The sequence below is a fragment of the Odocoileus virginianus genome, chromosome 23 (genome assembly GCF_023699985.2).
Source record: "Odocoileus virginianus isolate 20LAN1187 ecotype Illinois chromosome 23, Ovbor_1.2, whole genome shotgun sequence".
Classification (NCBI taxonomy): domain Eukaryota; kingdom Metazoa; phylum Chordata; class Mammalia; order Artiodactyla; family Cervidae; genus Odocoileus; species Odocoileus virginianus.
Genome location: NC_069696.1, coordinates 48185379 through 48211766, shown reverse-complemented (window position 1 = coordinate 48211766; position 26388 = coordinate 48185379). Strand labels below are relative to the sequence as shown.

The 26388-nt window shown below is 38.8% G+C and overlaps 1 protein-coding gene across 14 annotated transcripts in view; it reads left to right on the top strand.

Moving 5' to 3' along the window:
• Positions 1 to 26388, top strand: part of MYBPC1 (myosin binding protein C1) — a 96074-nt gene extending 69686 nt beyond the window's left edge. For 9 of the 14 annotated variants that reach the window (XM_070454067.1, XM_070454060.1, XM_070454061.1 and 6 more), the window contains 9 exons: positions 1837 to 1890; positions 3024 to 3191; positions 6878 to 6966; positions 9598 to 9793; positions 14276 to 14415; positions 17185 to 17344; positions 18354 to 18490; positions 20191 to 20377; positions 25048 to 26388. In XM_070454067.1, coding sequence (XP_070310168.1) covers positions 1837 to 1890; positions 3024 to 3191; positions 6878 to 6966; positions 9598 to 9793; positions 14276 to 14415; positions 17185 to 17344; positions 18354 to 18490; positions 20191 to 20377; positions 25048 to 25148 — 1232 coding nt within the window. In that variant the 3' untranslated portion in view covers positions 25149 to 26388. Of the gene's footprint in view, positions 1 to 1836; positions 1891 to 3023; positions 3192 to 6877; positions 6967 to 9597; positions 9794 to 14275; positions 14416 to 17184; positions 17345 to 18353; positions 18491 to 20190; positions 20378 to 22206; positions 22275 to 23798; positions 23842 to 25047 lie in introns of all 14 variants that reach the window. The other 5 variants (XM_070454058.1, XM_070454057.1, XM_070454068.1 and 2 more) reach the window with 5 other exon arrangements.

The window sequence follows — 26388 nt, the reverse complement described above, 5'->3', positions numbered from 1 at the left end:
CTTGAGCACTTCAGAGTATGGTTTATTCCCATTCCGTTCCCCTCCACCTGTTTGGAACACCCCCAAGCCCTCCTCTCTGCTGTTTATACTGCCCGGCTCGCAGACTTTCCCAGGCTTCTATGTGATGGGACTGCTGGATGTGAACCTTTTGTGTATGTATGAAACAGAGCAAATTCTTTACTCTTTTCTTTCTGATAGGTTTAAAAAGTAAGAAGATACAGCAAAATGATAGATGGCTGTCATTTTGATGTTACCCACCTTAGATAAAATACAACGAAGTGTATTTTACATAATTTTGTGTGTGGTCTGTGTAGATATATATGTATACCCCCATACATATATATATGTACACAGTCATTATTATGTATATATTTTGCCACATAACGTGTTGGAATTAGCTTTCTATGGAAGTTCTTTCATAACGTGTATATCTTTCTTCTTGCAGTCTTTTCTTACTTCCTTTCTGCGGCTGCCCTATTCTCCATTCTCTTTTAATGGCTTGTTGTCCTCCAGACTAATTTCTGTAGTGTTTGATGCTTTTAGATATGTCAGGTTTTATTCTGTAAGAGAACTCTTTCTTTTATAAGATCGTGTGTTGGTTTGGACTCTGTCTTTCTCTTGGTTTTTACTTTATTTTGTAATGCCTGCACCATTTTACTCTTCATTTTCTTCCTCCACCCTGGTTCTTCCTGAAAACTTTTCCTCATGTATCAAATAACTTGCACATTCCTTTCCCAACCCCGGACACCAATTTCTTTCTCTGTTTCCCTCAAGTCGTTCCAGCGTGAAAAGATGTTTTTGTTTCTCTCTGATCTTGCTTTGTCCTGTTTCCTCTTGAAATTTTCTTCTCTCCTAGTTCTTCACTCGTTCGTGCATGTTTTCTCAGTCTCCTGCTTCACATTCTCATCAGGTGTCTCTTCATTATGAAATATCAACATGGTAGCTCCCAAACCGACCATTGACTTCAAGGTGTTTCTCTTTTTCAAAGCCCTGAGTAATTTGTATCATTCACGTGCCCTCCTAGCCACCAGGATATTCTGGCTTGCTTCTCCTTCTCCCATACTCCTAGAATAGTTGAAATAAGAGAAAGAAGAATCCCCATCCCGCTGCTCCCTTCCTAATAACCTAGATGGTCATCATTCCGAACCACTGGGGGAGCACCCATAACCCCTCTGTGAGCCAGGAGCATCCTCCACCCGTGTGGAATGTCCTGGAACCCAGGACAGCTTAATCTGTTTGCTAGACCAAGAACTTGTTGTCATGACAACCAGGGGCTGCCTCCTGGGCTGCTGGGGCAGTTTTTATTTTCTTGGAGAACACTTCCAGTTCCTGGTAAGACAAGGCTGCCCTTATCTCAAGTGCCCTCACTCCCAGACTGATGTGGGAGCCCCACAGAGGGAGAACTGTGTTCCCCGAGAACCCACCGGACCCTCCCCGGCTGAGGTGGCAGGGACCAGAGCAAGGGGAGACTGTTCCCCTGCGGACGGCGCCCCTATGGAGCCCAGGCCCTGTTCTGCTTTTGTCTTCAGGGTCTCGCTTTGTTCTTCTCTACTTCTTGCTCCCAGAGCTGGAGGTGTCCCAGCCTCCTCTCTCCTCCTCTTCTCTGTGGCAGGTGCCTCAGGATAAAAAACCACAGTCTGGACAGAGCAGGCTGTGCCTCTCCTGAGGGCTCCCCCTCTCCTCTAACGTGTCTGGTCTCTTCCGTCACTGTTCTGAAGACAAATATCTTTGCATACTTTGCACACTTTACTAACAGAGAATGCTGACTACTGATACGATATTCTTCTGGTGTGAAAGTGGGTGTCTTTAATTAATTTTAATGACGGATTCTCAAAGGTACATCAGCAAAACAGTCTGATGAAAATGGGGAGGCTGCATTTGATCTACCAGGTAAAGTATTCTCTGAAAGCTCTCCAAGTTTCTTACTGTATGATAAAGTTTTGGGGAATGTTCCAAAGACCAAGCATGAAGTACACCCACACACAAAAAGCCCTTAGAGTTGGAGGGGGAGGCTGGGCCGTGAGTTAATAATGTGGGAACCGAGCCTTCTTCTTTCTTGTTTTCCACCCCTGGGCATAATAATGCATATAAACTTTTAGAACTTGAAATGTTTGTAAAACCTGGATGCTGGCTTTAAATTTTCTGGATATTATAGACAAAGCTACCAAAAGCATTTTAAAAAAATCAGAACTTTTGACTGAAGTGAAAGATTATGCCAGTTCTTTATGAGGTCTTGGCTCTTGAGCTGTTTCCTCTTTACTGTGAATATAAGCTTCTTTTCTTCATAACTGGGGGCATAATCCAACTTCCCATGGGATTCCCTGGTGACAGATGGTAAAGAATCCACCTGCGATGCAGGACACCTGGGTTTGATCTCTGGGTTGGGAGGATCACCTGGAGAAGAGAATGGCTAACCCACTCCAGTGTTCTTGCCTGGAGAATTCTGTGGACAGAGGAGCCTGGTAGGCTACAGTCCATGGGGGTGGCAAAGAGTCAGACACAACTGAGCGACTTTCACTTCACTTCACTTTACTTCCGACTTCCCGTGGCCATACTATTGTCTTATAAAATGGAGAGATCATATGACTATAAAGGTCAGGGTCTCTCATTCATAAGAATAGCATTTTCCTTTTCCCCTGAACTTTAATGTATATTGATAGATAACTATCATGGTTATATCAATTGTGAAAAATGTATACTGTAAAACCAAATTGGAATAAGCTACTGAAAAATTCCTGGAACAGTCAGTGTCGCTCAGGATACCCATGTATCGTGCATAAGAGACGTTTTAGTAATAGCAGAATCTAATTATCATTCCCGGTTTTTACCTTAGCCATTCTAGGCCATTTTTCATTTAAATGTGATAAAAGCCCAGCCATATAGTCTTGAGTTCAGACCAAAGTCATATTCCCTCAAAATAATCTAATTTAGAATAAAATACTAATTTGGAGTCAATTGTTTAACAAGATGATTTCTTTCACTAACTGTTATTTTTCTTTTCTTTTTTCCTTAATGGATTTTAGCTGACGACTGGATAGTTGCAAATACGGAACTGATCGACAAGACCAAGTTCACCATCACAGGTCTGCCGACCGATTCAAGGATCTTTGTGCGAGTGAAGGCTGTGAATGCCGCCGGCGCCAGCGAGCCCAAGTACTACTCTCAGCCCATCCTCGTGAAGGAAATCATAGGTAGGTGGCAAGGCTTTCAAAATTTTGTCTCCATGTTTTTTTAACCACTTTCTTTCTGAAACCCTCCTCTTTTGTTGTCACTCCTTTGATATTTTATTAATATCTCCAGGGAGTTAGAAATGGACAAAATAGCCCTTTACAGGCAGTGTGGGAGGTCAGCTCCCGGTTTTAACCTAGTATTAGGACCGGATAAGTACACCAGATTGCATGAGCCAAATCTGATGGGGCTGCCTTTTTGTAATGGAGACAGACAGGGAAGAAACAGTTCAAACAATCCGTACGGCAGCAACAACGGCTCCAATGAGTCTGTGAGGTCAAATCATTTTCATAGTAATATGAATGTGTTGTTTTCCCTTTTCAATGTTTGGCCTTTGCACTGATGGTGCAAATGCAATGGTGTGTAAAACTGCTGGTGCCTTAGCACAGATCGTATTCATGCCACCAAATTGTCCAGTCAGTCTTTTCTTCCTTACCACTGTGCACTGTCAATTAAAATAAATGGGCCTTAGAGTGTTCTTGATGTGGCATAAAAATCATTAATAATCATTTAATATGATTATTTAAATATTTAATAATAAAAAATAATCATTTAATCATTTTTTAACCTTGGTTCTTGAGTACACTTTTTCCCTATATGTGTGACAGTGAAATGCACAGTATATGTCAAGATTTTATGCTATGTACCCTAGTACAATTGTTGTCTGTAGGGAAAAGTATTTCTGCAACTGAGTTAAGAGCCTAAACTAGTGCCCTATTCCAGGAAACTCCATTCTTCCTTGAAAGAATGACAGAGTGACAAACTCTGGCTTGTCAAACTTGGGTATTTGGCAGATGTTTTCTAGAAAATGAATGGAGTGAACCTGTAACTTCAAGGAAAACAATTTACAGTATTTGTTGTCAATTTGCCCAAGAAAAAATTTAATCTTCGAAGCAAAAATTAGAATTTTGGAAAACCAGTATCCACCATTATTGACTTGACAGCTTTCTAATACTTAAAATCTTTTCTGATAAAGTAGGTGGTGATATTAGCAAATGCAATTTTTTGATACTGACTAATGAATGCAGTGTTTCAAAATTTGAATGATCCACATAGTTCAGTGAAGCTATATTTTCCAAAAGACTAATGCAAGTTTAAAAATCATGCCTGGGTAAGATACATTCAAAATGAAAGGTAGGTCAATGGACTTTAATGTAACAGAATATGAAAAGTTCATAGAAGGTTTTAGATTCCACACTGTAGCTAACCCTTAAGAAATTACAATTCATGTTTTAGTACAGAATCAGAAAGGAATATCTACAATTGTCTGAAAAATTTTATTAAAATATTCTGTGTGAAGCCAGATTTTCTTCAAGTACTTCAAGCAAAACAACATTTTACAATAGATTAAAAGTCAGACAATAGAGAGATTTGCCAAAACAGAAAATAATGCCGTTCATATCACAAGTTTTTGTTAATGTAAATATGGTTGTTTTCATTAAAATGATATTTATGTTGTTAGTTTTCAAGTAAGTATATAAATATTTCAAAATTTATTGGTTTTAATTTCTAATATAGTTAATATGATAGATACAACCTACATAAACAAAAACTTTGCGGGACCTTCCTTTGATTGTTTTTAAGAGTATAATGGGATACAGAGACCAAAAAGTTTGAGCATCACTGCTCTAGGGCAAAGAATATTGAAAAGTGGCTTGAGCATCTAGATCTGGACCATGTTGAGCCACAGACTTATGGTGTGACTGCCTGAAACCTTTTGGGAGGTTAGGGGATGGATGGATGGAAAGAAGTGTGAAGAATGCACATTTTCTTAGTTGATTCTGGAGACAGACTATGAAAGCTGAGTTCTGTTTCTTTCATTTATTGACTATGTGGTTTCAGGCAAGGGACTTGCTTTTCCTGAGCCTTAATTTCTTCATCTGCAAAATGGAAACAATAATAGGACTTACTACCTCAAGAACTTGTGAGAGCTGAATGAATCAATCCCTGATATTGGCTTAACGAAATGCTTGCCACACAATAAGCTCTTGGTGTATGCTAGCTTTTATTATGGTGATGGTTGAGTGTGCTGTGGAACCTCGCTGAGTCTCTGTTTCCTTAACTCTGTGAAGTTAGGGAGTTAGAGGATCCCTCAAGTTCTCTTCCAACTGGAACATTCAGTATCACCACTACTACCATCATCATCATCTCCTGAGTTTACTGAGCACTTACTATTCTCAGCCAGTATGCTAAATGCAGGTTGACCTTATTTAATCCTTACAACAGTCCTGTGAATTAGATCTTGTGGAGCAGGCTGAGACCAGATCTACTGTCTGATCTAGAACTCAAACCCAGATCTCTCTGACCCCACAGTCCATGTGTCTAAGCAGAGCATAGGTACTCAAGGCTAACTCCAGGTTCTAACCCTGGCTGTGTCACCTTGGGCAAATGACTTAAACCCCTGTTGGCTTTAGTTTCTTTATCATAAAGTAAAAAGAATACCTTTGCCATAAAGGTAGCTGTGAGGGTTAAGTTGGTCCCTTCATGAAAAGCATTTACTGTTCCATACTGAGCCCACTTCATCCCTGTGAGCCATGAGCCTCGACTTTCTTCTGCCTTTGATAGGTTTATATCCACATGTCCTAATATCTTTGTGGTGTTTAATGAATATCAACATTCAGTGGGTTAGGGCTGCAGGTTACATACTTCACCATAGCCATAGAGGGAGAAAGCTACCATCAAGTTCTAACATAATTACATAAGCAACATGTGCTAGGTACTAAAGCTTTTTTAAAATTTTTTAAATTATTTTAAAAATTTTATTGGAGTATAGTTGCTTTACAATGTTGTGTTAGTTTTGGCTGGACAAAGCCATTTTATAATTATCAAGTTCTGGTAAGAAAAAATGGTCAGTCCTACCAGCTAATGTGGTGACAGTAGATCTTTTGTCAAATGTTCGTTGGAGAATATACTCACTGTTAGAAACTGAAAAATATACATAAGGTCCTAAGAGAAACTTTAGTGTTTGCTTTCAGTTAGTTCAGTTCAGTTGCTCAGTCATGTCCGACTCTTTGCAACCCCATGGACTGCAGCACGCCAGGACTCCCTGTCCATCACCAACTCCCGGAGTTTACTCAAACTCATGTCCATCAAGTTGGTGATGCCATCCAGCCATCTCATCTTCTGTTGTCCCCTTCTCCTCCTGCTTTCAATCTTTCCCAGTATCAGGATCTTTTCAAATGAGTCAGCTCTTTACATCAGGTGGCCAAAGTACTGGAGTTTCAGCTTCAGCATCAGTCCTTCCAATGAACACCCAGGACTGATCTCCTTTAGGATGGACTGGTTGGATCTCCTTGCTATCTAAGGGACTCTCAAGAGTCTTCTCCAACACCACAGTTCAAAAGCATTAATTCTTCGGCACTCAGCTTTCTTTATAGTCCAGCTCTCACATAATAAAATAGGAAGTTGCAGAAAATCGAAGAGGTCAAGAGTAAATTTTGTTGAGTCAAACTGTTAAGACATCTCTTCTTGAAGGTAATATTTGGAACCAAAGTTACCATATATAATCTATTAGTGGCCCATCTAAGATTTTACTGCAGAGACATAAGCATAGGGAAATCCTGATGAGTATGTGCCAGGTACGCTTATGTAAGGGTGCTTCCAGTGTATGGTACTAACTACAAAATTATGCTCTTCTACTCTATCTCAGAGCCTCCAAAGATTCGCATCCCAAGGCACCTGAAGCAAACCTATATCCGCAGAGTTGGAGAAGCCATCAATCTGGTTATTCCTTTCCAGGTAATAATTCAGGGTTGTTCACTTTCTCTTTACAGTGCTGGGGTGTTTAAGGAGTGAAAGGAGATACTTCAGCATTTATGTTATTCACGATTCAAGATTTCCTTGGAGGAAAAGTAGGAAATGATGGACCAGATTGGGAGAATGACTAAACAATCTCCTGCTTTAGAACTACAGAAATCTAGAAAACTGTCATAGATTTTCCAAATGAGACCTCATCTTGTCCGAAGCTCAATGACTATAGTGGGCCAGAGAGCAAATACCGAGGAGACACCAAAACAAGAAATGCTTAAAGGTCTTTCTGGTTCTATCCATCTGAAAAAACGATCTTCCTTTTAAGTGAAGTTCTTGCTGTAACATGCAGGAAAACACCATATGCTTCCTTCCCACAGTTACCCCAAACCACACTCAAATTACCCAGGTTCCAATGACGGATAACTGAAGTTTGAAATTTTGATGTCACTAACTGAAGTATATGAATATTGTTAAATCATTGCTCCTGAAGAAGAATCTGTTGTTTATAAGTTTAACCAGGTTTTGCATACAGTAATCATTTTTGCACTCTCTCTGTCTCTCTCTCACACACACACTGCACCATTATCTCCTTACTCATTTGATTCCTTTTATGCCTTAGACAATGCTGTTCAATAGAACTTTCTGTGACGATAGACATATTCTGTAAATGCAATGTCCAGTATGGTAGCCAGTAGCCAGATGAGGCTATTAACTTAAAAAGAGCAGCTAGGAACTAGGGTGATGAGGGAATTTTTAATTTTCTTTAATTTTCTTTAGTTTTAGGTTAAATGGTCACATTTAGCTTGTGGCTCTTATATCAGACAGCCTTAGAACTAAAATTTAGGTCTCTGCACACAGTTGAACACACACATACACCCGCAGCTGTTTCAAACTCAGGCTCCCATGAAAATTAACCTAAAGGGACAGCCAGTTCAGGCCATTCTCACCGCACTTGGGGCCCAGCCATAGAAGAAGTTATCTTCTAAATACACAGAACGTGAAGTCAGAACGGAAGTCCAGGAGGAAGTGAGCGTAAACATGGCGGAGGAGGAAGGAGACGGCTTGGCAAGACTCCTCCCACTTCTCTCCTCCCACAGCCTTAAGTAAAACTAGGAGTTGGCACAAGGCAGGCACCCAGGACCCTGCTCTGCACCGGGGCTGAATTAACCCTCAGTCTCCACACCATGTTGACAACTGGGCCTAATCCCAGTTCTGGATCTTGTAGGGGGAGGCAGTGTATTCAGCTTCTGTCACTGGGTCTTGGGGAGCAAAGAGCGTGAGAACAGGGACCGCGTATGTATGGCATGCCTAGGGGCTGGTCATTTACCAGGAGAGGGATGGCGAGACTAGTATGCATGTTTGTATATTTAAGTAGCCTCTGGAGTTCTGAAACCTCATGTGAGCCCCATGTGAGAGGCAGGAATGGCAGATTTCCTTACCTACCTTGAGAAAGGAAGAAACTGATATCCAGAGAAGTTAAGTGATTTGCCCAAAGTCACCCAGCAAGAAAATAGTAGTGCCATGAATAGTGTCTATGTCTCCAGACACTAAATTCAGTGCTTTTTTCACTTCATGCTTTATCAGAGAACTCAATTTCCCCCCCTAGTAGTTAATAATAAATTGCAGTTTAAGGAAATGAGACCTGGAACTATTTTCCCATCTTTAACAATATTGTTAAACTTCCTACTAGTACATCTGGGCACCCTGTCCATTTTTTCAAGGCCTGTGGGCAGGGGTTTGATATGTGTCTCTCACATTCCTTAACAGAACCTATCAACAAGCCACATTAGGATCCCTTGGGAAGGCTGTGCCTTACCAGACACTTGGTTCTTGTCTGTGGGGGTGAGCCTGGAGGCTCAGGAATCCTACGAAGTTCCTTTGTAATGTAAACTGGAGCTCACATCCTCGAATGACATTATAATTACTCAAAGTCTGCTCTTAAAGAATAGTTTTCAGCTGTTATCAGAGAGAAAATGACAGACAAATCCAAAATAAGCAACACAGTACAGTGGAGTAATAATCATTAACATGGAGATGATCAACGAAACACTTACGCAGTGCGCAGAAGCTTAAAACTTCAGTCTTGGTAACCACAATGTGAGATAGGTACTACTCTCATTCCACTTTACAGATTAGGAAACTGAAGCAGAGAGTTTAAGTAACTTGCCCAAAGTCACACAGCTATCAAATAGTGGAGTCAGGATCCAAATACAGATTCCAGGGCCTCGGGGCCTATGTTCTGAACCATTAGGCTGGGATGTACTGGATTTGGAGCTGAAGAGACCTGACTGGAAGACCAGGTTCCAGCACTTAACTGCAAGGCCTTGTACAAGTCATTTGATACCTTTATCCAAAAATAAATAAATGAAGATAACGATACTTACTGTGAAATTAAGATTAAAGGAAGTTATAAATATCATGTACTTAACAGTGCCTTGCATACCCAATGCAATGGATGGGCAATAGTGAATCTTACGTTACTGCTGTAACTGCCCACCATCAGACAGTTTTCCAATCTTGCCAAGGATGGGGTAAGCCACTGACCATGTTTTTAATGCTGAAAAAATCTGGAGACAATCTGATCCCCTTCCACCTCTACTTTTTGTCTTCTTTTTAAAGGGAAAACCAAGACCAGAATTAATTTGGACAAAGGATGGTGCACCTATCGATAAGAATCAGATCAACATTCGCAACTCTGAGACTGATACAATCATATTTATCAGAAAAGCAGAGAGGAGCCATTCTGGGAAATATGATCTGCAGGTCAAAGTGGAAAAATTTGTGGAAACTGCGTCCATCGATATCCGGGTTATTGGTAGGTTTGGAGGAAGAAACTAGAATATTCTATGCGGTATGGAGACAGATTGTCCTTGTCAATAGGGAAAGAGTCAGGATTTCTGTTAGTTTGGCTCGGCAAAAAATTCCTCTTTTTAGAATTAAGAAAAAAGATAAATTAGTGAAATTGGTTAGCTTGTTAGAGTAACTTTTCACTGATTAAAAGGACTAATCATGAGAAACTTGGCGCATATATATTAAATAAAATTAATGTTTGTACTTCCTTTGTGGAAATCCTCTGTACTGTTTGCAGTCTAGGTCTCTCTTACTCCGTTTCCCAACTCTTTGATGATAAAACTATTTCTTGTGTTGAATTCTTGCATTAAGAAAAGATTGTAGATTTTGGATATAGTTTAACATGCTTCTTACTTCATTCAAAATTGGCTAATAGTAAAGTTAATGTAGATGCAGTTTCGATCCCTGGGTCGTGAAGATCCCCTGGAGGAGGACATGGCAACCCACTCCAATATTCTTTCCTGGAGAATCTCATGTACAGAGGAGCCTGACTGGCCGTAGTCCATAGGGTCACAAGGAGTCTGCCACGACTGAAGTGATTTAGCACAAAGTTAATGGAGAATGAAGGATTTTTATTAAATGTAAGAAAGGTGTACCTAAACAGAGTTAAACAATTAAAGACTGAACTGTGGTTGGTCATGTAGGGCTAGTTAGATATTTACCTGTCCAGATAAGGTTAGTTCTTACTTCTTTCCACTGTCAGGGTGATAGAGAGAGGATTTCTTATAAGTAGACTCTTCTTGCTTGAACGGTTCTATAATTTTTGCAGTGTCAAGAAATAAATCTAAGAGCAGAGTTAGGAGAATCCTTGTCTCCAATCATTTTTATTAGTACAGTTTAGCAAATATGCTAGAACAACAGGTTCTCTAACCAAAGGAGCAACTTCCTATGGCAAGCCTTCCCTTAGGTGAAAGGTCATGTCCTTTAAACTAAAGATTCTTTTCCCACTGACTAAATTGTCTTGATTTTTGTTAAGTAGAAGAGAGAATGGAGGACGTTGTGTGTGCCCTTGGGTCTGGCCTGGCTCCATTTTAATGGAAGCTCTTGTCGTTGGATCTGGAAGAGGCTTACCCTCTGAAACATGGGGAGCGACTTTTTTATTTTTCCTACTTTGACATGTGGTTACTTTACCAGATAGTTAAAAGTGCTTGGCACGTCACTCACACCTTCAGAGGGTACAATAAATAGTAACAATGATTATCCTACTTACTTTTTTTAGCCCCAAATTTATGTTTCTGCCATGGCCGTAAAAATATAGCAATGCCATTTACGCTTGGGGAGCAAGCGTTTGAAAAGTCAGCGCCAATTCTGAAGATGAAGCAGATGAGTGCAGGTGGGAGGTTGAACTTAGAGAAGCCGGCTGTCTGTGGACAAGTGGGTGAAAACAGGTCAGAGACTGTGCTTGTAGAGGCTTGCCATTGGTATTGTGGAAAGAGAGCAGGGATTATCACTGTGGTTTCCTTCCTGGAGCCCATGAAGACTGCTTATTAAATGTTAATTAAAAGAGAAAAACATGACCAGAAAACACTCTGATATTTACTCTTTTCAGTCTGACATTTCATAGAGAAATAACCATAGGGAATATGGGAAGGATGTTCAGTTCACTGGTGGCTCAATGTTAAGAATCCCCCCTGCAATACAGGGAGATACAGTTTCGACCCCTGGGTTAGGAAGATCCTCTGGAGAAGGCAATGGTAAATACTTGCTCCAGTATGCTGGCCTGGGATGTTCCATGGACAGAGGCTACAGTCCATTGAGTTACAAAAGAGTTGGACATGACTTAGCAACTAAAAACAAACAGAAATAACTGTGATTGCATTTTAATACCTGAAGAATATTTCAGGACAGAAAGGATCATGCTTGTACTGCAGAGGATAACAGATGTGAAATTTCCCTGAAAAAAATTAAGAAATTATATCTTTAAAAAGACATGATATTATTGTCTTTCCTTGCACCTCTGTGCAAGGTTTTTTTTGTTGTTGTTTTTTAAATGGGGCCTCAAAGAAAAAAGAAAGCTTAGTTTTCTTAACTTTGGGCCTTTCTGAGCATTACTGCCATTTACTGAAAGGTTAGAGGTTACAGAAATTCATGATGCAGTGAAGAAAGACTTTACTTCCTCATGAATGCATTTTACTTCCATAAAATGGAAACACTTGATAAATACCAATGACTCTTGCAGGGAGAGATGGCAGAGGAAGCATGTTTTCCTCACTCCCATTAAAGATGCCTTTTTAGTACAGCAGCAAACCCCTCTCACAGGCTGTGGGGTTTGGGCCTCTCACAAAAAGCTGGAGTCCCACAGCCCAGGTAGACTCTAAGATTTCAAGTCCAGTGTCAGCTTACCATTCATTAGGCAGAGTAGCCTGTGATTCATCGCCAGTCATCGGCCCCTGGAGGATGTTTAATGAGGTTTGAAGTTTCATTTAAGTTTTCTTTACAAAACCTTTTTCTTTCCATGAAGATGGAAGTCAAGCATTTGCAGATTAGCTAAACTGGAGTGCATTGCACTTCTCTGGAGAAGAATGCAGAAGAATTGTGGGTGGAAATATGGGTAGGAAGTTCAGTTCAGTTGCTCAGTCGTGTCCGACTCTTTGTGACCCCATGGACTGCAGCACGCCAGGCTTCCCTGTCCATCACCAGCTCCTGGAGCTTGCTCAAACTCACGTCCATCAAATCAGTGATGCCATCCAGCCATCTCATCCTCTGTCATCCCCTTCTCCTCCTGCCTTCTGTGTTTCCCAGCATCGGAGTCTTTTCCAATGAGTAAGTTCTTTATATCAGGTGGCCAGAGTATTGGAGTTTCAGCATCAGTCCTTTCAGTGAAGATTCAGGACTGATTTCCTTTCTGGTTGGCTGGTTTGATCTCCTTGCTATCCAAGGGACTCTCAAGACTCTTCTCCAACACCACAGTTCAAAAGCATCCATTCTTTGGCGGTCAGCTTTGTTTATAGTCCAACTCTCACATCCATACGTGACTGCTGGAAAAAACATAGCTTTGACTAGATGGACCTTTGTTGGCAAAGTCATGTGTCTGCTTTTTAATATGCTGTCTAGGTTGGTCATAGCTTTTCTTCCAAGGAACAAGTGTCTTTTAATTTCATGACTGCAGTCACCATCTGCAGTGATTTTGGAGCCCAGAAAAATAAAGTCTGTCACTGTTTCCATTGTTTCCGCATCTATTTTCCCTGAAGTGGTGGAACCAGATGCCATGATCTCAGTTTTCTGAATGTTGAGTTTTAAGTCAACTTTTTCACTCTCCTCTTTCACTTTCATCAAGAGGCTTTTTAGTTCTTCTTCGCTTTCTGCCGTAAGTGTGGTGTCATCTGAATATCTAGGTTTACTGATGTTCCTCCTGGCAATCTTGATTCCTGCTTGTGCTTCATCCAGCCCAGCATTTCACATGATGTACTCTGCATGTAAGTTAAATAAGCAGGGTGACAGTATACAGCCTTGATGTACTCCTTTTCCTATTTGGAACCAGTCTGTTGTTCCATGTCCAGTTCTAACTGTTGCTTCTTGACCTGCATACGGATTTCTCAGGAGGCAGATCAGGTGAACTGGTATTCTGGTCTCTTGAAGAATTTCCCACAGTTTGTTGTGATCTACACAGTCAAAGGCTTTGGCGTAGTCAATAAAGCAGAAATAGATGTTTTTCTGGAACACTCTTGCTTTTTCAATGATCCAATGGATGTTGGCAATTTGATCTCTGGTTCCTCTGCCTTTTCTAAATCCAGCTTGAACATTTGGAAGTTCACAGTTCACGTACTGTTGAAGCCTGGCTTGGAGAATTTTGAGCATTACTTTGCTAGCATGTGAGATGAGTGCAATTGTGCGGTAGTTTGAGCATTGTTTGGCATTGCCCTTCTTTGGGATTGAAATGAAAACTGACTTTTTCCAGTCCTGTGGCTACTGCTGAGTTTTCCAAATTTGCTGGCATATTGAGTGTAGCACTTTCATAGCATCATCTCTTAGGATTTGAAATAGCTCAGCTGGAATTCCATCACCTCCACTAGCTTTGTTTGTAGTGATGCTTTCTAAGGTCCACTTGACTTCACATTCCAGGATGTCTGGCTCTAGCTGAGTGATCACACCATCATGGTTATCTGGGTCATCAAGATCTTTTTTGTATAGTTCTTTTGTGTATTCTTGCCACCTCTTCTTAATCTCTTCTGCTTCTGTTAGGTCCATACCATTTCTGTCCTTTATTGAGCCCATCTTTGTATGAAATGCTCCATTGGTATCTCTAATTTTCTCAAAGAGATCTCTAGTCTTTCCCATTCTATTGTTTTCTTCTATTTCTCTGCACTGATCACTGAGGAAGGCTTTCTTATCTCTCCTGGCTATTCTTTGGGATGGGAAGGAAAGGGCATTTTAAATACCCTCCTACAACAAGGTCTAGATTAGGGGGAAAGTGACCTCACAGTGACACCATGAATTTATCCTACAGACCGTCCAGGTCCACCCCAGCTTGTGAAGATCGAGGATGTCTGGGGAGAGAACGTTGCTCTATCATGGACCCCACCACGGGATGATGGAAACACTGCTATTACAGGGTACACGATCCAGAAGGCTGATAAGAAGAGCATGGTAAGCTCGGGCTTCCTCTGGTTCAGCAGAAGCAAAATCATAGTTCAGCAGAAGTTAGGGGGAGGCATGAAGTCCTCTTTGGTGAGGACTCATGAAGGTCATGGAGAAGTGACATGACACAGTGGGAAGGCCTTAGGAGCCATGGAGAGTTGGACTTGAGTTTCCACCTAAGACCACATATACATGGACAGTCACTTGGCCTCTTTGATTTCCATTTCCCTCAAATGTAACATAAGGACAGTGAAGTTTACCTTGCTTGTTTATCAAGAGGCTAAGACAATAGAATGCTCAATAGAATTCACTAAATTTGTTCATTCAGCAAATATTTACTCACTCTGAATTCTGGCTCAAATTTGCACCCATGCAACTTCTTTCTATTTGTAAAATAATTGTTGGATACCATAGACTGATGTCTCAAAAAAAAAAAAGATACCAGTTAGAAAAGAAAGATTCTAAAGGGAACAGCATATGCAAAGGTCCTGAGGAAGAAAAGAGCTTAGAGTATTCAAGAAGCAAATCAACTGGAATATGAATTATTATTACCTATGCTTTATAAATGAGGATATTAAGGCACAAAAAGTTAAATGAATTGCTGGAAATCACTAGATTTTAAATGTTAAAACCTAGGTCTTAACATTTGATCCACTACACCCACTATACCCACCATCCCCCTGCCTGTAAGTCAGTGAATGAATAAATGAATGTTTTACACAGAATGTCATGGAGCCACTATCCATTCTTACAGGAAGAGTAGAACATCGTACTGAATGAATTTGACAGGAAGTCTTTAGGCATTTGTACTAGTAGAACTCAGTAAGAGCTTAGGTCATAAGGTTACACTGGATTAACAGAAGGGGAGAGGGATGAAAAGAGCAGCCTAAGTAACAGGAATGGATTTCAAGTCTTTCCTCTTCATAAACTATTTCTAGCCTGTCTTTCCCCACACTCCTGGGTGGGTGCTACATGACAAAATAAGACTTGGCATTTAAAGAAACATCTTTCAGCCAAACCCAGACAGCTTGAGAGCTAGGTCAGTGGGTGACTTTGCAAGGAAAGTATTGAATTTGTTGGATTTCCTTAGCAAAAAGGGCTCTTCCCTTTGTCTGGATACTGGTAGTGAATCCAGGGGCACCGCATTTCCCCAGCTGCCCCACCCCTACCACACTGCCCGGCATCTGTCTTCTTAGATATCTAGTCAAGTCCAGGTGAGCCAGGATTTTGCTGCTGCTTCACATGCCTTAGCTCTGCCTGCTGACAGGGGAGGAACCCCAACACCGCACCAATGTGTTTCTGGCGCATTTCAGCAGGCCTGCAGACCTGAAAACGCTCACTGTGCCCAGCGCACTTCCCAGGAGCTCACCACACCACTGTCTCACTGTGTCTACAGATGCTGTTTTTCATTTAAGTTCCTGTAGTCCTCTATACCTTCCATAAGCATTGTTTTCATGATGTATGCCAGCACATTAATGTATTTATTCATTTCCTATTTGTTAAGTGCTGTTCTAGCTGCTGGATCAAAAACAAATAGACAACTCATGCTCTTGGAGCACTCATAGTATAAGCAAGAAGAAAGGCATAAACCAAATGTTAAAAAATATATATAATAAATGTTGGATAAAAGTGTGCATAAAGTGCTTTGGAAGTTAAGGAGGACATAACTACAATTGCCAGGTGTCTTTAAAATAGAGATCAGAGGCCCTAAACCTTGCAAGAAAAATCCTTTTCCTTTAAGAGTTTTTTTGGTCAGGAAATGTATTTTCTCAATTAGTGGCACTAAATATATGTAGTACAATGTGGTTTTCTACTAGTGGCAAGATAAACTTTGAAGCTACTTTATTTCTTGACATGGTGAAGGAAAAATTAAAAAAAAGAAAGAATAACATAACTTTAAGTCACTCAATCATTCAAGTATTCAGTTTTGTGCATGCTACCCACTCTATACCAGGTGCTGTGATAAGGCACTGGAGATACAGGGGGGTGAGAAGAAAAGTACATTTTTACCATCACTGTATATCCATTGCAATGGGGAAGGTAGTGAAAAAGCAAGTAAAATAGTAAATACATGATATATTTAAGGTAACAAGTGCTATGAAGAAAACTAAGCCAGGTCAAGGTGAAAAACTATGACCAAAGTGGAGTGGTGGGAGGGTAAACAGTTAGGGAGGAGGTAATAATTAATAATTGAACAAAGAATTGAAAGAACCTATGATAATGATATTAGACAAATTGATTGGGTGATGTTAACTTTTCTCTCGTGATTTAGCATCAGTATGACTCTGGTGCTTGGAAAGGGAGCTTTATCATGGAACATATACCAGCATTAATGGCCCAGGAAGGGAGGCATTTATCTGGCTTTTCAAAAAAGACACTCTTTACTTCCAGGCAATGCATGCTTTTCTTTAAATGTTTAAAGCAGATGTACAATGTGTGTTTAATAGGCCACAAAACAGGCTGTTCTAGTTAGTATAAACTTTAAGTTAAACCACATATAAGCCAGAATGACATCCCCACAGCTCGTTATGTGAAAATTTCTTCCATCATCATCTCAGGTAAATGAATCTAATGTGTAAATGAATATTAAATTATATAATCAGGTATAAATCAATTATAAAGTATTAAATATATATTTCTGTTACCCTCAATATAAAAATTAGTGCTTTTTTTTCCCTTTTAGTTAATGAAACATCCCTGTTATTTATTCTAATTAACAGTTGAAATAGCTGTGTATTTTGAAGCGATTTTCCTTAAATTATCTTTGTTTGTTTTTAGGAGTGGTTCACTGTTATTGAGCATTATCACCGAACCAATGCCACCATTACTGAACTGGTCATTGGAAACGAGTATTACTTCCGGGTCTTTGCTGAAAACATGTGTGGCCTCAGTGAAGATGCAACAATGACAAAAGAGAGTGCCGTGATTGCCAAGGATGGTGAGTTGGGAGTGGGCTGGACATCTGTGAACCTTAGTTTTAAGTGATGAGACAGAGAAGACAGAAAGAAAAAGAGATGTGGCAAAATGAATAAGCAATCATAAACATGCATTCAAAACTGTGGTAAGAATGTCCAACTAAAATTTTAATCTTACAAGTAAAATATCTTAAGGAAAACTGTATTATGATTATATTTTTTAACATACATAATTTCATTCATTCCAACATCTGGACAGTGGGTCTCTCAATGACTAACATCCCAGGGATAGGAAAAAGTCTCCATTTACTTCTAGAGCTTGGGTTATTTTATTCCTGGACACCTTCGAGGATGCTACTGATGAGAGCCATTTTGTAATGAAAGAAGTTGGATTCCACCCTTGTCATTTCGTTTCCTCATAAATCAAGTCCTTCCAGCCCTTCCTCATCACATTCAGGTTAAAACACATTGTTGAGCAAGACACCCAGACACTGTATTCTTCCCAATATTTATTTTGGTTCCAGATGGCTCTCTGGCTTTCTGGCCCGTGTGATGTTGGTTGTAATTGGTACCTTTGCAGATGAATGCCCTGTGACCTTTGTTCACGTTTTTACATGTTTTTCTAAGCTCAGAGGGGCTTCCCAGATTGCACAGCGGTAAAAGAATCCTATCGCCAATGCAGAGATTCAGGAGACGTGGGTTCCATCCCTGGTAGGGAAGACTCCCCTGGAGAAGAAAATGGCAACCCACACCTGTATGCTTTATTATTATTATTATTATTATTATTATATCTAATTAGCAAAAAATATTACAATAGCAAAGAAAAACCCACTCCAGCATTCTTGCCTGGAAAATTTCATGGACAGAGGAGCCTGGTGGGCTACAGTTCTTGGGATCTCAAAGAGTCAGACATAATTGAGTGACTGAGAGCGTGAGCATACACTAAACTGAAGGAAGTTTTTATCGTAGTCAGATATGCCAAGAATAATATTTTTATTTTTAACTTGCTTATTTTTAATGCTTGTTTTTAAGGCAAAATCTACAAAAATCCAGTGTATGAAGACTTCGATTTCTCAGAGGCACCTATGTTTACTCAGCCATTGGTCAACACCTATGCTGTAGCTGGTTACAATGCTACCCTGAACTGCAGTGTGAGAGGAAATCCTAAGGTACCACTTTTTTCTTTAATCACATTAATTAAATTTAAGAATTAACTCCAAACTCCATCTTTTATATTTGCTATGTTATAATTGTAAGTATTGGGTTTGTCAAAAACTTTATTCAGGTTTTTCCATGACATCTTATGGCAAAACCCAAACGAACATTTCGGCCAACCCTACAATAACATTAACTGACTTTCCAACTGCTCAATGTGTGTGTGTGTGTGTGTTTTCTGGGATAGAGAGATGGGACATGCAGGGTAATGATGTTGGTGGGCAATAAAGGACACTATTTAAATGTATAAAAATATTCTTTTACTAACTAAGGAATATTTTCTAAGGGAAAAGCAAACCACTTATTTTTAAAAGAACTGAAAGGTAAGGAGATGGAAGTAATATTGTGTCATCTGAAAAATTAGGTGGTGATACTGATTTATCAAGTTTCCTGTAATAGTGTAAAGCAAATGATGATACTGTAATGCCAGGCAGAATACAAAATGTACAGTGATAAACGTACAGAGCACCGGGAAGGAGAGATGCATCTGACTGAACAGGTTACCTGTTGTTGGCATTTGAAAAGAACAACACATTAATGAATGTTGCCCACAGAGCTGTCTATCCCTGGGTGGCGCTGACAGAAAGTGCCCTAGAGTTTGGAAACATTGCAAATGGTGATGTTTTTCCAGCATATTCCAAGAGCAGAAATAGAGAAGTCAAAGGGAGAAGCCAGACTGAGGATGCAAAGAAGATGCTAAATCTATATTTAATTGGAGATGATGTTGGTACATGCAAGTGGGAGTGGCCAGGAGGAGAGAAGAACATCACCAGAGCTTGGGAGAAAGGCGAGGGTGGTGACTCTTGGTTTGGGTGCCCCAAGCTTGGAATTGCTGCATCCCACCCCTTGGAGCTGAAACTCTAGAAAGGAGTATCGGAAGAAAGAGAGAAGTGAAATGAAATGTCAAAGACCAAGATGTGAGGCTCAGGGAATATGCCCATTTGAAAGGTGGAAGGAGGAAAAGGACAGTGAGGACACTGGGAAGTGCTATCTTTTGGGTCTGAGCAAGACAAAATCTTTTAAGAGATAGAGGCAAGAGTGTGTGTTTACAGGAAGGAAGAGAAGACAGTGTGAGAATGGAAAGGAGAGTTAGTGTTGGTGTAGCAGAATGGAGTGGCCTTCCCAGGTGAATGGATCATTATTGATCTGGGATTATCTGATTGGAGCAGGTCCATCCATTGCCACCAGATGATGAAAACAGATGTCAGAAGAGAGATTAAATAGTGAGGAGGGTTAAGCAGCCTGTAAAACTTTAGAAAAGTATATTGGGGGGAAATGTAAAGAAAATTGACCGGTGATGACACTTTACAGGGATTATTTGAAAAATATTGAGGGATATACATGCTCCTGGATGAGTCAATCTCAGAGACAAGTAGATGGAATTTAAATGTAATTGAATCTGTTTGGGAAGATCGCCCCAGGGCTGTCCTCTAGACAAATCTGGCTGTTTCTTAGAAACTACTCATTTGCTTCCTGGCCAAGCATTAAGTAGAATTTAATTTGAAGAGAATCAGTGCCTAAATTGACGTAGATTCTTCTTAGATGTAGTGTTTTCTTTCTAAGCCACATTTTAACATTCTGTCACTGGCTTGGATGGTCTATTACCCCAGGCCTAGTACAGATATGTTTTGACCTAATTTGCTTCCATCTTCAGCCCAAAATTACCTGGATGAAGAACAAAGTTGCTATTACAGATGATCCAAGATACAGGATGTTCAGCAACCAAGGGGTCTGTACTCTGGAGATTCGCAAGCCCAGCCCCTATGACGGGGGCACTTACTGCTGCAAAGCAGTCAATGACCTTGGGACAGTGGAGATCGAATGCAAACTGGAGGTGAAAGGTAGGACATCCCAGATCTTGTGCAGTCCTAAATGAAAGAAAATCATTTAATTGCTAATCCAAATTGCATGCTAGCATTTTGGGGATAGGCTAGGAAGGAGGGGATAAGACCCGGGTAGAGGACATTTTTACATTCTGCATTCACTTTATTTGTGATGGCTACTTGATTTTTTAAGTAGACTTATTTTCATCTCTTGCAACTCTTGTTATCTAGAGGACTATTAATTTCAGTGAATTGTGTTATGTGCACAGCATGGTAACAATGACTCAAGTCAAGGGGTATTACTTTCGTGATGTAGTCCATCTTAGATAAATGTAAAAACTCACTGATAAAACCGCAATTAAGGAATTTACACTATTTTTAACTAGTTTACTATCTTTGTGAAACTTTCTATATATGTAAACTTCCTAATTTAGTATTTAATATTACAAATGTGCATGCTCTGTCGCTTCAGTCGTGTCCGACTCTTTAAGATCCCATGGACTGTAGCCCACCAGGTTCCTCTGTCCATGGGATTCTCTAGGCAAGAATACTGGAGTGGGTTGCCATTTCCTTCTCCAAATGTAGAATTCAGCATACACATAACCCACTTCTTTTAAAATCTCACTAAAGGATTTCCATTTGGAGGTATACATTTCATTTATACTAGTTTTCAGAAGTGTGGCAACTAATGTAAACCAAGAAAGGACATAAAAATTGATGTCATAGAAAAGTCTCAGTGTAATTGTCATCTTAATCAATTTTCATATTAATTGAGGATAAGTTTTATGCTGAAATTTTTTCTTGACAATCAGTACCTATTTGGGGACACCATGAAGACTCCTACACCTGTCAGAGTCACTGTTAGGAGTTAATGGGTGACATGATGCTTATGTCTTTTCTTTCGTTCTTCTATTATATTGCCGCTTTATAACAATCAAAGTCTTTACTTTTTCTCCATCTTTATAATGGAGAAATTATAATCTAAAAGTCAGATATGACTCTATAAGTATCTATTTTAGAAAAAATGATAGTAAATGCTTAACTTATTTATGTAAATAATAGCAACAACAATGAAAGAGTTTTTAAATTCCTAAATCTAGTGCAAATATAGTGGAAAAACTTCTTGAAACATTTTTTTCCTTCTCTAACTTTAAAAAAATCAGTGTTCTTTCTCTTATGATTTTTGTCCATCCTCAGATAATACAGGAGAGTAGATGCACAACTGATAGAAATTAAAAATATTTTTTTTCCTCTCAAATGTAAAACATATAATATACTGAGAAAATTTTAACCCTTTCTATTGAGATAGTGGATACAAATTTAAATGTTGTTCTTTTAGCTATTTATTAGCTTTAAATGCAAATGAAGGTCACATTGCAAACACATCTGATTTCTAAACTCCTAATTAGTTCCAAGGTATTGTTGCTACTTACATTCCAACACCCAAAAACAAGAACTCAAAAATCAAAAACCCAAGACTATATTTGCATGCTCTGAAAATAGCTGAATGTTGCTAATGATATAAAATGGTGGTTTCATAAATGGTTCAACATTTGGGGTCCTCCATAAGTGAATAATTTTATGCATCTATAAATGCTATATTTTATGATAATTTTATAATAAATTGTAACATAAATAATGTAATCTAGTATATAAATTCATAATAAGCTATCAACTGTGATATATTGGTAAAAGCTTTTGGTCCTAAAAGTAAAGCCAAGATTGTTTGTCATCAGATTTGTTATCTGATAATACGTGACTTGAATCAAATTAAGCTGTGGAAAAAAAAAGGTAAGAATGTCAACTGAGAATAAATAAATACTGGTGCAAATATTCTAATTCTGCAGTGATATATCAAGGAGTAAATTCCCCTGGACAACCAGTCTTCCTGGAGGGGCAGCAACAGGTTTTACAAGTTCATATCCCACTGGATATTTCTTCCTTCTGTTCCATTCCTCTTACATGAAATCGCACTTTGCATGTAAAGCTTGTCTTTCTCTTTTGCTTTTAATTATATTTCTTAGCAGCTCATGGCATACAGTGGTTATGCCATGAACAAGGAAGGCCAAATTATTCAAGGATATTAGGTAATGTAGGAATATGTTTTGTCAGAAAACCAAGTACCATACCACAGTTCCCAGAAATAAAGCCCAAAAGCCACATTAGATGATGTCCTCATTTTAGATATAAGAGTACCAGAATTCAGGAACCAATGACGTTTCTTTAATACTTTCATTTTCAAGTGCAGAGAGATATGTTCTTCCTTTAAGATGGCATCCAGTGTAGGTTTGTTAGATTCATGTTGAAGCTCAGAAAATTGAACATTTTTGTTACTAGGCTGTAGAAAAAGTGTTCTGTGTATTTGTGATGGGGAGAGGACACAAATAAAAAATGTTTGGAATATTAGGATCCAATATTTGCAACTTCCATATTTAAGATTGTCCAATGAAAACTTGTAGATACTAGTAGAGTATCTGTAATCCATCTATCTGTTGAACATTTTGTGTATTTTCATGGGGCCAAGATTATTTCATATATTCATGAACTTAGGAAAGAAAATTCTAGACCCCGTTACTTATATATTAAGTAGTAAATGGGTTCTGCTGTTTATATATAGATTGAGCCCCATTTGGAAGAGTGAATTAAGGAGTTCTTCAGTGCTAGATGAGCAGCCTGATGTAAACTCTAGTGATGTAGACCCATGCCTCAGTTTACAATGTTAGCTTTCTGAATTCCTAGAGACGTCAGCTTTCAAAAGAGGAAAGAATTAGGATTCTTTCTTTAAAGTTTGGTAGATTGCACATATAGTCACTGTCTAGCCTGTTTTTTTTTTTTTTAAGCCTTGTGTTTATTTAGAGCAGTCATATTGGGTTAGCCAACAAGTTTGTTCAGATTTTTCCCTAAGCTGTTATGGAAAAACCCAATGAACTTTTTGGCCAAACCAATATATAGTCAGTTCAGAATACAGTGTTATAGTTTAATTTTTAAATCCACTTGATAATTTTGCCTTTTAGAATTTCAACATATATATATGTACACTAATGCTTTGTCTATTGTCCCTGTTTTTCTTTTGTTGAAAAACACAATATATATATGTTGTAGGGTTTTTTTTTTTTTTTTTTTTTTTTTAGCTAATGGTTTGGAAGCTGTTCCTATAATTATTCACATTACAGTCAAACTGGCTTTGCCACCTGTTCAGGCAAAGTGGTTGTGCCTATTAATAAATGTTTTACCTATTAATGATCCTTTTGAAGTGACTGGATCCCTGCCCTTCATTCCATGCGCTTCTATTTTCCTATACTTTTCACCTGACTAAGGATTAATGAAATCACCTCATCATAATCATGACCATAATTTCCTCCAACAAGTACTCAACTTTGGTTTTAGCACTTTATTAATGCTTACAACGTCTCTCTCTCTTTCTCTCTCTTTTCCTTAGTTGTAGCACAGTAAGGATTTTTGAATGTATATTATCATCTAAGGTAAGCTTTCATATGGTTTTGGCATATGAAGCTTATGACTGTCATAAGCCATACAAAGCCTGTGGAGTATGGCATGATTTTCATTATGTAATCCAATGAAAATAGACTCTTTAAAATCTCTAACATTGTAGTTGTAATGTGTATTTCAGTATCTTGACATTAACGGCTAGTACTTATTCATCACAACAGTCTTCTGTTGACATGAAGCGAGTTGTTGAATGCAGTAGAGCATGAATTAAAGCATTTAATGTAGATGAAAATGAGTGATACCCAAGCATTCTGAACGCTTTGCATCAAGGAATGGACATGTACATAAGTGGCATCATTTCTACCAATATGTGACTTGATTTTTTTTAAAAAAAAGGAGAATGATTTTCCCAAATTTGCATTAAAGGAGTTTTAAGAATGTTCAAATGGCATGCTGTTTTTGTCTGGACGTGAATTTATTAGCAAGTAGTAAAACACTTTTCTAAAGGACCATGAATTTTTGTGGTTTCATGGGGCCTCTCATGAAAGGTACTTTTAGTTTTAAAATGCAATTCAGAACCATGGAGGGTAAGTATGAAATATTAAGAGGTGTTTCTCTCACCTTCAGAGGTACTGGACAGACTTTACTATTTTACTAATTTTTTAATTTTTAATTTTATTATTTTACAGATTTTACTCTTGGACAGATTTTACTATATTTCCAATTTTTGCGCTTTTGACAGTGTGTGAATAGCCAAAGTTAAAAGAGTAGTCCCTTTTTTCTTCTCCCATGTGCTTGAATGGGAACTCTGTGCTTAATTAAAAAGAACATTAACAAACTGGAAAAGGTTCTTCCTACTGACTCATAACACGATTTGCATTTATTCTGCCATTCAGGCAGAACACTGAAATCATTCTATAGAGGAATCTCAAAACCTTGCAAAGGGCAATAAACACTCTCCAACTAGTTAGGAATTTAAAACGAACAAATAATAGTAGGGAACAAAAAACTGCTATGCGTCTGCAGGGAACTTGCTTTTCCTTCTCAATGCGGAGTGTTTTAGATTCTAAATGTACTAAACCCAAGAGAAGATTTCCAAGTAGGGACTGAATGAATCTTTGTAACTAACTGAAACATAATTAGTCACATTTGCAGGCAGCTAGTGAAAAGGTCTTGTTTCAGGGATTTTTCACGTGTAGACAGTTTTGACTTTGCTTTTTCCTTCTTATCCTTTCTAGGTGGTCTTTCCTTCTGCAGGCTCCTCTTGCAAGGTGTGCCTCCTAACATAATTGATTCATATTTGCGAGACTTGCACTCAAGCAGCCCTGAGGAATACTAAGGGCCTGGGCACTGCCTCTCTGCACGCCACTGCTTTGAAATCGGGTTGCAATGAGAAAGCATTTCTGTTTTTCCACCAGGCTCCCAAGTGTGGTCGTTTTTTTTTCCTCCTGATGCTGAAGAAAAAAAAAAATGTTTGCACGGATTGCTTAATTAAAAATTGCAAACAAAATCTCATTTGAAGTTAGCATTTTGGTCATTGTTGTCTTTGCTTGATCACTGTACTTTCCAAAAAATGAAAGCTATAGAATAAGCAGAAACAGTTATTTTAGCTTAACATAATAGACCCTGAAAGCTTTTTTTTTCCTTAGAGTAAAAAAAAAAAAAATATATATATATATATATATATATACAATAAACAGCAATGTAATCTTAAAACCCATCTTTCTCTGGATCTAAGAAATTTTTCTAAGCAAAGAAGAATTGTTTATTTCCCACAACCCTACTTAACTCCAGTGGATCTGTACCTCTTTTCCCCATTTAAATTCACTACAAGACATTCTTGAAGTCTTTCAGACAAGTTTTCTCAACAGAAGGGAAAATGTATTCAATAAGTGGTACAATAAATCTGAACTATTTATGATGAAACAATACAGTATTCGTTTATGTGTTTGGGGTTGCATGATCAGACAGGCCTAAGGACATAGGCTAGGAGTCAGGATGCTACCAAACTCAGGCCTGACCCAAATCATGTCTCTGGCACAGCATCCTGGCCAAATCCACCAGAGTTCCTGCCAAAATACCTCATCACAGTGATGGAGAGATGTTGTAGACTACAGAGCAGTTACAGATTTAGAGTTTGCTAATGGCATCTGTTCAAACTGATGAAAGCCTTTTCCAATTCTAGATGCCAAGAAACACTTGTATTATAAACAATGTGCTTCGCTTTCCTGATACTGCAGAGAAAGTTTCACTTCGGGGAGTGGAGTAGAGGGGGAGTAAGGTACCACATAGTTACTGTTTTCTACATACAGTATCTCCTCATGTTAAGAGTACTTATACACTGCAAAGTTCCCATAAGGAAGAAAATGTCCATTTTGAAATTGCAAAGAACAGAGTATCAGCAGCTGTCATTGCTATTAATTTTCCTATAAGTTTGTTTAAATTTCCATTAAATTTGTTTAAATTCCATTAAATAAGTTTGTTTAAATTTCCATTAAAGAAAAATGATATGCCACAGGAATTTATGAACAATTCTTTTGGGAAATGAAACATTCATTAAAATTTTTTAAAGAATTACA